Here is an 11,856-nt window from a genome sequence, read left to right on the forward strand (position 1 = left end):
ATAATAATATTAAGGACAAAATCCAAAATTACAGGTAAAAACTCAATTAAACCTTGGTTCTTTTCCCTAAAACTATATATATATATATATATATATATATTTTGTGATGTGGTAAAGTAGAATAGAAGTTGGTCAGCTAAGAGTGTAAAGATAATGTTATAATAAGAAACACAAGTCTTGTTAATTACTGCTACCCAGGGTTTCATGGTTGAAACATTTATTTTGTTGTTTTTTAAGCTGAGAACAAGCTTGTTTTTATTATATATATATATATATGTGTGTGTTTGTGTGTCATATATATATATATGTCAAACATCTTGCAGATGGCTGCAATCTGTCACCTGTATTAGTATGAAATGACATCTAAAATGTGAACTGTATGTTTACATTGGCTGTTGTTGTTGTTGTTGTTTCTTTGTTATTTGTTTATTTATTATTGCTGTTGTTGTTGATGATTGTTATGGTGATGATGATGATGATGATGATGATGGTGGTTTTCTTCCTGAATATCTTATATTGCTTTTTTTTTTTCTTTTTCCTTTATAGTGGTGTTGTAGACAATATCAAAGGGGCCAAAGAGTAAGTATATGAAACTTTTCTATTTTGTTATCAGTGACCTTCTCTCTGACCTTTATGTCTTGGATTCTAAGAATTAAAAAAAAATCCCTCTGACCATACATGAATGTCTCACAACAGAACGGATTCTGCTAAAACACCCCAAGGACTAAGTTGGTGGCAGATTAAGTCTGCCACCTACACCATAATGGGGATTCAACTCAGGATGCAAAGAACTGGAACAAATTCCATGAGGTATCTTGTTCAGTATTCTAACATCTTCAGCTGACCCCCATTCTAGACTGGAAATTTAGTTATTGAAGCCCTCCCCTCCTCATCACCTACAGGCAAACTTGCCCTCAACAGGATGTGAACTCAGATCACAAAATTTCAGATTAAATACTGCAAAGCATTTCTTCCAATGAGCTCTAAGACAGAAAGTTTCATTTAATCAATGACATAAACATCCATGTCAAAAGCATAGAATTTCCTACATGTAGCACTTGTTAGGAATATTGATTTCAAATTTAGGCCCAGGGCTAGAAGTTTCTGAAAAGCAAAGTCAACTTTGGTGGAATTTAAACTCTGAATATAAGCTGGACAAAATGTTGTTAAGCATTTTGCCTGGCATCCTAATGCTTCTGCCAGTTTGCTGCCTTAAAGCCAGATTACATATTGGTTTCAAATTTTAGCACAAGTCCAGCAATTTCAGAGAAGTTGGTAAGTCAATTACATCAACCTCAATGTTCAACTGGTACTTATTTTTCCAATTCTGAAAGGATGAAAAGCAAAGTCAGCCTCAGTGGAATTAGAACTCAGAACTTAAAAGGCAAATAAAATTCTTATTTCTTTATTGCCCGCAAGGGGCTAAACATAGGGGGGACAAACAAGGACAGACAAAGGGATTAAGTCGATTACGTCGACCCCAGTGCATAACTAGTACTTTATTTATCGACCCCGAACGGATGAAAGGCAAAGTCGACCTCGGCAGAATTTGAACTCAGAACGTAACGGCAGACGAAATACCGCTAAGTATTTCGCCCGGCATGCTAACGATTCTGCCAGCTCGCCGCAAATAAAATTCTACTAAGCATTTTGCCTGATGTGCTAAGTTTTTGCCAGCCCACTGTCTTAATGTCAGATTAAATATTGCAAGGCGTTTCTTTCAAGGACCTCTAAGACAGAATGTATCATTTAATCAGTGACATAAACATCCATGTGAAAACATAAAATTTCATACAAGTGGCATTTGTTAGAACTATCAAATGGGAAATTAATGCTGCAACAAATAAGCTATTTAAACAAACCAATGAACAAGCCTCTAGTTCATGGATGTGAAACCTTTTTAATACCAGAGGTGAAATACAAATTTTTAGGAACCTGTGGATATAATCTGTACTCTGAAAAATAACAAGTCATCTTTACACAAGTCAGTTATTATACAGTTATTACTGTCATTGCTCATAATTTTTTTCATGATTTCTCTTGATGGATGTTCTTCCTATTACCAACCTCTTCTAGAGAGTATATGAGGTACATTTTATCATGCACCAGCACTAGGGAGGTTGTTGTGTCCTCTGCAATACTAAAATGTCCTCTCTACTCTACATTTTCTTTGTTCATTCAGAACATGACCAAGAGGGTAAAATAAACTAAAGAATGATAACTTATATTAAGTTAGTGTTTTAGTCTTATTTTAGTTTTGAATGTGATCAAAGTTCCATCTGCAGACAAGGAATTTCTCATGACTGCTTTATATGATCACTTGATCACCCAGAAATAGCTGCCATACTTCAAACATAAAATCTCCACAAGTGGCACTTGTTAGAAGTATTGAGTGTTAAAGCATGTTGAATATCACTGAGGGAACCACTACAAGTATCTTGAAAAAGCGGCCAAATTTCACACACATCACACATACTACTAACTTTAATATATATATATATATTATATGTATATATATTGCTTAGGCATAGTGATACTAATAACATGGTGATAGAACTCAATATACATATGCTTCGGAATAAAGCAATAGTCAAGTACAGATTGACAACTAACAGGTTAGTACAAAGGAGTGCTGAAAAGTTCCTGGGTCTGAGTAAAAGAAAATGATTTTACTAAACATATTCCCCTCTCAAATTCATACACTTATTGCAGTGGTCCTTCAGTTTTACAAAGTCCTGTAAAAAGAACTCAGAAGGTTGGCCTCTAACCAGGCCTCTGCAGCAGCGATTACCTCTGAGTCAGAGTGAAATTTTGTTCCCTTCAGTTGTGGAAAGAGGTGATAGGCGGAGGTGGGGTGGGGGTCAAGTCAGGAGAGTAAGGTGGGTGGTCTACCAATTTGAAGTCAAAGCCATGTATTTTCATGAAAACGGGACACCATGGCTCAGCTTTCCATAGTATTTCTGCTTTAAAGCCTTATGCAGTTCATCCAACAGAGAGGTAGTATTCTGCATTGATGGTGCAACCTTTGTCCCGGAACACTGAAGCCAGAATCTTTCCAGCTGATTTCTGGGTTTGAAACTTCTTGGAATGTGGTGAACCACTATAGTACCTCTCCATTGATTACTACTTGGTCTGGGGATCATAATGATCTGATACCTTTACAGGTGAGGTAGTTTCATCCTTAGTGACAAAACGAGCTATAAAATCAGCTTCTCCTGCTGCAAACCAGTACAAAATTGCTTTTAATGTCATTACTCTGATGTGCTTCTGATCTGTGTTCAGGCATTTCAGCACCCATTTTGTGGAAAGTTTTCTCATGTCCAGAATGTTGTGGATGATGTGGCCAACTCCTTTGCCAGAAATCTCCAGGGTCTCAGCTGTGACTTCAGCTTAAATCCAGCAGTTCTCAAGAATTGTGATGTGCAAAACGTTGACTTTGTCCTCTGTGGTTGCAGAAGTTGGCTGTCCTGACTGGGGCCCATCTGTGACCTTGAAATGATCAGTCCAAAACCTTGGCACCCAGATTTTCACCGTGGAATAAGATGGGCAGCCATCCTTCAAGACCTCCTTCATCTCACAATGGATTTCTGCTGCTCCTTAGCCTTGCAAAAGGAGTTTCAAGACTGCTTGTGCTTCAATTTTACCAAATTCCACTGTAGGAGCTGTCATCATCCATTAAATCTGCAAAAAAGAGAAAGATATATTGTATATCATCTTGATTTTTTGCATATATTCTAGTTCTCCTATCTCACCTGTAAAGGTATCAGCTCTTCTCTTTCACGATACTCTTAAATCCAGGAACTTTGCAGCACCTCTTCATACAATAGCTAGCAGATATAAGATAGCAACACATGCATACACATAGAGAAAACGCATATATATATATATACACATATATATATATATATATATATATATGTGTGTGTGTGTGTGTGTGTGTGTGTGTGTGTGTCAAGTCACTCTTGAGTACTACTGGTAAATGGTAACATGTTATCCAGTACAACCTGTCACATGGTTGGGTCATGGGCAGCTGAACTGGTAACCCTACCAAGCTTGCTTGGTGTGGAGGGTGATATCGGGACACTCTGTGGGATGAAAAACAAAACCTGTCAAAGAGTTGAGGAACTTGTGAGAGTCAACAGCCATCCAAATGTGTGTATATGTGTGTGGCTGTGTATATGTGTGTGGCTGTGTATATGTGTATATATAAGTTTTACTTTTCAACTTTCAACATTTTTAACTTTGAACATTTATAAAAAAGTTTATATCTTATTTTGTGTTGTGTTTCTTATTTTTATATATTGTATATGGTTTCTATTGTATTTTATTTAATTGTATATCATTAATTTATAACTCTAACATAAGTCTGTTATAATATCAGGTTTCTGATTGCTGAAAGTCCTTTTTAGTAATCTCTGTCTCATAGGGTAGACTGGACCCTGCAGCCTGGTTAAGGCAACTAGCCTAGGAGATAGTTAACTCTGAAATAAAAACATGAGGCCCTTGAAGATTTTGGTTTTGCCATTCCATATGTCATACCAATGAAATCTTCGATGGTCAAGAAGTGGGGTAGTCGTGTGCAAGCTATGTCACTCAAAATATATTCAACTGCACAGATACTTCTTGGACACTACAAGCTCAGTTAACATCAGCCGTATGCTTGGCAGTAACCTTATAATGCACTTTGACCCTTCCGCGTTCAGATTATTCTGTCAGATGTAATGCTTATTTATTGACACTGTTTTGAATTAATCATGCATTATCTCACAGGTTTGAGATTTGGATGATGTAATTGCTTATTTTTAGAATGACTTTGTAGCATAGGTGTGAGAGGTCAGATTAGGCTGGTTTGAAAAATAAACAGTTAAATTATTGGTTGGTTTAGATATGGTTGGTTTAGATGCTAAAAGATTAAACTCATTGGAAAATCTCAAAGAAAAAAAGAAAATCAGTAAATGGCAATAAGGGCTTAGGAATGACTCATGGCAGTAAGGGCTTGAGAATGACTCAACAGGTGCCCCTGTATGCCAAAGGCTGAGCCTTGTCATTATTCTGCCACAGTGGTCAAACGACAACGTGAGATGATTAAACACCCTACGGAACTTGCTTATTGGAATGTGCATGCTCTAGTTGATGACAATTTTAGTCAAAGTCCAGAGAGATGAACCACATTGATCACCTAGGAGTTGAAAAGATACTCATTAGATGTTGTGGCTCTCACTGAAACATACCTACATGGGGATGGTCAGTGCAATGGACATGACTTTGGCTACACTTTCTATTAGAAAAGTGTAGCAGAGAATCAAGGAAGAGAGTCAGGTGTTGGCTTGGCTGTTAGAAACTTTCAGCTCATCTATTGAAAACTATCCCAGTGGTTTCTCAGAACATATGATGTTGTGTTGTCTGCATCTGAATAAAGGAAGGTACCTTACACTAATGAGTGTTTATGTACCCATGATATCACACAAAGAAGCATCTGTTGAACAATTCTACAATGAACTTGGAGAATTGGTGAGAAATGGGCCTGCTGGTGATGGGCTAATAATTATGGGTGACTTCAACTTGATCGTGGGATCTGATTTCATGATGTGGCTGGCCTTGGGTAAACATAGTGTAGGAAAATGTAATCGAAATGGTGTCTCACTCCTTACTTTTTGCACTGAACATTGGCTCGTGATAGCAAGCACTTTCAGCACAAAAACACATATAAAACAACATGGATGCATCCAAGATCTAAGAGCTGACACCTTATTGACTATGACTTAGTATGTTAATCAGGTTTGAAGGATGTCTACAATGTACAAGCTATGAAAGGAGCAGAATACTGGACAGATCTTGTGAGAGGGAAGTTAAATTTTTCAATTGAGCCCAAAATTAGAGAGGATGACTCTAGTGTACCAAAGAGAATTAGCATACCAAACCATAATTCTCCCACTTTATTGCAATGTTTTCATGATGCAATGAAACAAGAAAATCCAAGGGAAAATTTCAAACCACAAGTCTATAATGCAGTACCTTCCACTTTGGAGTACAGATCTAAGAAAGTAGCAGATTGGTTTATTGACAGTGACTTGGAAATTACTAATCTTCATGAAAAGCAGCAACTCAGCAAAAAGTTCCGAGTAAGTCAAATAATCCTAACAAAGATATGAGATATAAATCTCTTAAATTAAAAATTCAATGAAGTCTCCAAACAAAGAAAAAAATAAGTGGTGGCACCAAATAGCAGACAATGTGCAAGATGCTATAGACTTAAGTTACAAAAGTCTTTTTATCTTTTGTAAAAAAAGGTTTGAAGCTCTAGAACAGTGTTTATAGCTCTGCTGAGATCTGTTGATGGCCAAAAGCTCTTTACTGATGTCCATACCTACAAAAATGATGGATACAGCACTATTCTGATCTCAATAGATGTTCAAATATAAATGTGAGAATAATTGAGGAAATGGTAGACCTCCCTGCATTCATAGAACTATCTGTTGAACCAACACAAGATGATACCGCAGCAGCTGTAAGGAAGCTCAGTAATAATAAAGTTTTGGATATTGGTGATATTTGCTTGGAAATTCCACAAGTTCCATCCACTTTAAGTGATCTGCACCTCTTTATGCAACTGTCTTCAACCATACACATCACATGATCAAACCAGCATGGTCTTCTCTTTTGCACACTGCATCTAATTCCTCTTATGCCTAACTTTTATCTCAATACACCAATGCTCTGTTGTGGATATATACTGACATTGTATATCCAGTGGAACATACTGGTTTCATTCCTCTCTAGTCTTCACTTGTTCTCTGCATTCAGGGCCCACATCTCCCTACCGTGTATCATTGCTGTTCATACACATGTATGATACAATCTTCCCTTCACTTGGAGAGACAGAAAGACCTTTGTTTACCAACAGAAGTAAAAGCTCTCTGAATTTTCTCCATCCTAATCTTATTGTAGCATTCAAACTTTCAGTACATCTCCCTCCACTGCTAATTATACTTCTGCTAGGTAGCAGAAGTATCTATTACTTCCAGAAAACCTTGAGGGCATTTGAGGAAATCAGTTTCCCATGTATCTGTAGTCTTTATGGCTCTTGTACATCTTCCACATACAAGCACTACTTTCTTTGTTAACTTTCCTACTATTCCACTGCACCTCTTGTGTGTTCATAGCTTGCACTGGGTACACTGAATGGAATTCCTGCCTACACCTTTCCTTCATATTGAGCAAGGTTATTTATCTGAAACAAGTAGGGTCCTGTCTGATATTTTTCCTTACTAGGATCTTGGTCTTTGCTAAGTTAACTTTGAGACCCTTTGATTTTAGGTTTTGTTTTCACATCTGAAATTTCTTTTCTAGTTCTGTTACAGATTCTGCTATGAGGGCAAGACTATCAGCATATAGTAGTTCCCTTGAGCTTCCAGTCTTAAATCCCTCTGTTATGGCCAGGAGGACGATGATGAACAGAAGGGGACTGAGGACCGAGCCTTGGTGAACACCTATCTGTACACTAAATTCATTACTGTACTCATGGCTAAGTCTTACCTTACTAACAGCACCCTTGTACATGTCCTGTACTGCTTTCATAAGCCATTTGTCTATCCTTAGCTTCCTCAGATGCCATCATCTCACTTAGCAAGGGACCCTGTTGAAGGCTTTCTCCAGATCAACAAATACCAAGTACAATGGCTTATTCTTAGCTAAATACTTCTCTTGCAGTTGCTTGGCTGTAATAATAGCATCAGTAGTGTTTCTCCCTGGCACAGCTAATCTGCATTTCATTTTGTCTAATTCTGTTCCTGTCATGACCGGGTCTAGTAATTTGATGCTTCCATTTAAGTCATTCCCTTACCCTTGTAGCAGCTGATTCTGATGCTGCTACACTTGCCACTGGAGATTATGCCTTCCTGAATAAGCTGATTAACTATATGGGTAACTAGACCATATCATACTCTATCAAATATTTTAAGCATCTCAACAGTAACTACTGATGGACCATGGATTTTCCCTGTCTTCATATCCTTAATTACCTTATCTATCATACTGCTGTCAACTAGGATAGCTGGTCCTTCTGTTGGGTTCACATGGAGGAGACTGTTTCTTCCATTCATTCTTCGCATTTAATAGCCTTTCATAGTGGCTCTTCCATATCTCTTTCTTATCAGAGTTACTAAGTGCAAGCATACCATTATCCATCTGTACACACTTCTCTCCCACAACGTCCTGATTTTCTTTGACACACTGTCTAGCAATTCAAAACACCTCAAGTCTCCGATCTTCACATTGTAAGACATTCACAAACCTCTTCCTCTCTGCCCTTAGCTAGATAAATCTTATGCCTAGCTTCTCTTTTTGCTATTTGATATGATTCTTTGCTACCCCCACATTGCCCTCTTTCCAAACCATTCTCTTCACTTTTATGGCCTTGTTGACCTCATTGTTCCACCACCAACTCACCCATGGTCTGGCAGAGTTTTGCTCCAACTACAGATTTGGTCTGTTACCCTCAGTAGATTGTCTCATAAAAACTTTGTTTTCCTCTATGTTGTATGTCTGTCTCTTCTTCCTTCTCATCAAACCTCTATTACCATAACCTCTTTTTTTCGTAACCCCTTTTTCCATATCAGTTTGTTTTTCTGTGTCCTTCTAGCCCTAAGTTTGAAGTTGCTAACCATTAACCTATGTTAAGTTGTACATTCTTCATTTGGGAACAACTTTGCATTCACAAGCATATGCCTGTCCCTGTTTCTGGTGAGAATGTAGTCAGTCTGGCTGGTGTGCCCAACAAATTCATAAGTGATCAAATGGATGGCAGGTTTCCTGAAGTTGGTGTTGCAAACCAGTAAGTCATTTACATCACAAAGCACCAGCAGCCTTGTTCCCTCCTCATTTCTAGAACCAAAACTGTAACCTCCATGCATGCCATGGAATCCATTGGAGGTTTTCCAACATGACCATTGAAGTCCCCTGCCATGATGAGAATGTCATCTTTTGTTGTTGATGTAGTCAACAGAAGGGATTCATAGAAACAATCCTTTTGAATACTTGTGAGTTTGACATATGGAACTTATGCAGAGATAAATGACACTATTACATTAAATGAAATTCTTAGCTTAATAATCCTATAACACACCTTAACTACCTCAGTCACCTTATCCACCAATTTCTCTGCTAGAACAATACCTACACCACCTAAACCATCATTGCTGCCCACCCAGAAAAATTTATATCTATGTCTCTTACCTACAAGTAGTCTAACTGAGGTCCCCTTCCATTGTACTTCTTGCACACAGCATACATCTATATGCCTCCACTTGAACATTTCAAGAATCTCTCTACACCTACCTTTGTTGATTGTGGACCTGGGAACTTGGGGTGGGGGGATGTTTTTAGCATCTGGAAAGATCTTTGTAGTCACATGCGTGGAGGCAGCAAGTCCTTGTGCTCAGTGTGAGTAGGTACTGGTTGCTACAAACGAAGTTGACAATATTGAGAATAATGGGTCAAAAGAATATTGATGGTGGTTACTAATTAAAACAGCCACCAAGTTAGAACACAACTGGCCAGGCATTTCTGTATGGGACTTCAAGGAAAAGGTATGTTCTGTTGTGGAAATCAGTTGTCCTCTAGACACAAATGTAGTTAGAAAAATACAAGTAAAAGAGGATATCTACTGACCATTGATAGGGAATTTGCAAATCCAGTACCCAGCTTCATACCTATTAATGGAGCGACAGAATACCAACCTGTCTGGAGCAAAGTATGGCTGAACCTGGGTTCTTGTGGGAGGGAACTCAAATCCTTAATTCATATACTACAAATGATGACAGTATTTGGGACCATAAAAGTCTGTAAGGTTTTCTTAAGATTTAAAGGATGATGAACAAAATGAGATGCTTTCCTTCACAACCTTGGTAACAAGCAGGTGGCCAGTCAAAATGTATTCTAAATTAAAAAGAGAAAGAGTACATACATACATACATACATACATACATACATACACACATACATACATACATACATACATGTATAAGCAAGAGAGAATGGATTGAGTAAACATATTTTATTGCATAATACAACAATTGTTTTATCTCTGCTTTACCAGTAGATTATTACTGAAATATTATCATATATCAAATATATTGGTTTTAAATTTTGGCACAGGTCCAGCAATTTCAGGGGAGGGGTAAGTCAATTACTTTGACTCCAGTACTCAACTGGTACTTACTTTATTGTCCCTGAGAAGATAAAACATAAAGTGGACTTCAGTGGAATTTGAACTCAGAACGTGCAGATAGATGAAATGCTACTAAGCATTTTGTCTGGTGTACTAACAACTCTGCCAGCTTGCTGCTTTAATAAATTAGATATATTAATAATATTTAATACATCTCGGAGTGGTTGGCGTTAGGAAGGACATCCAGCTGTAGAAACTCTGCCAGATCAGATTGGAGCCTGGTGCAGCCTTCTGGCTTGACAGTCCTCTGTCAAATCGTCCAACCCATGCTAGCATGGAAAGCGGACGTTAAACGATGATGATGATGATGATTAATAATATCTAATATATTACATATACTGAATAATGCATCACATCTGTATTATTCCAGCAACATTGGTTAGTGAAGAGTCTTCCGGTATGAATGCAACGAGTTTGCTAAATCAAACTATATTCCACAGAAGACATATACCTCATGTTCATTCTGTTACAATCACTTCATTAGCATATCACTTTTAAAATAAAAAATCAAACACCATTAGATCGTAAACCACAAATTCAGTTCAGCTGGTCAAGGAAAATGGGTGAATGAAGAAAACAAATGATAAAAGGAAAATAATCAAAATGTTTGATACATAAATAAATAAACAGATAAAACATAGCATTTAATTTATCTTTGTGTCTGCATAGTTCCTATCTCCTAATAGTCAATGTCCCCAGAGGTCAGTAAGATGTTTGAATAGAACAGTCCAGGATTCTCTTTAACAAGAGCTGTCTACTACCTCGGATTGATTTATAACTTGCCAACTATTTTAGTTCCAGTCTCATTCATATATTAACATGAAATGTGTGTTTTGAAGAAATAAGCCATTAAATAGAACTAGTAAAATAAAATTATGTATAAAGATTGAGGAATTAGGAATCACCTTCTATTCCTTTATGTTCATATGTGTGTTTGTGTGTGTATGTATTACACACACACACATACACACACTAAGATATGCACACAGATATACATACATGTATACATACAATGAGATACATTACTAATTGTATAACACACACACACCCACACACACACACACACACACACACACACACACATATATATAAAATATATATGTACACACACACACACACACATGTATATGTCCACCTTTATATGCACACGCATTTATACATACACATAAATTAATAAGGGAGTCAATGACCAATATTGGTTTCATACGTTTGGCACAAGGCCAGTAGTTTTGGGTAAGGGGCCAAGTCAATTACATTGACCCCAGTGCTCAACTTGCACTTAATTTATTGACCCCAAAACGATGGAAGGCAAAGTAGCCCCCCTCGGCATTTGAATTCAGAACGTTAAGACAGATGAAATACTGCTAAGCATTTTGCCTGGCATGCTAATGATTCTGCCAGCTCATTGCCTTGTCAGTAATTTATATTAACAAAGATAAAATCAAATATTAAAAGACCAAAGGTTACCATATAATTAAAGGATAAAAGATTACTGTGTCTGGTAGCTTGTACCTATTGATGGGCTTTCTTAAGCAGACTGGTTAGTCCACATTACTCAGTAAGGAGCATAAGGCCAGTATCACTAGTTTCTTATATATATATATATATATATATATATATATATATAT

General features: G+C 37.3%; 1 protein-coding gene across 1 annotated transcript in view; it reads left to right on the plus strand.

Moving 5' to 3' along the window:
- The window catches only part of LOC106876966 (transmembrane and coiled-coil domains protein 2-like), a 104,679-nt gene that overhangs the window by 44,582 nt on the left and 48,241 nt on the right, over positions 1-11,856 (plus strand). The window contains exons 5-6 of the mRNA XM_052975917.1: positions 547-579; positions 7,351-7,482. Coding sequence (XP_052831877.1) covers positions 547-579; positions 7,351-7,482 — 165 coding nt within the window. The remainder of the gene's footprint in view (positions 1-546; positions 580-7,350; positions 7,483-11,856) is intronic.

Source organism: Octopus bimaculoides, chromosome 23, assembly GCF_001194135.2.
Source record: "Octopus bimaculoides isolate UCB-OBI-ISO-001 chromosome 23, ASM119413v2, whole genome shotgun sequence".
NCBI classification, from domain to species: Eukaryota; Metazoa; Mollusca; class Cephalopoda; order Octopoda; family Octopodidae; genus Octopus; species Octopus bimaculoides.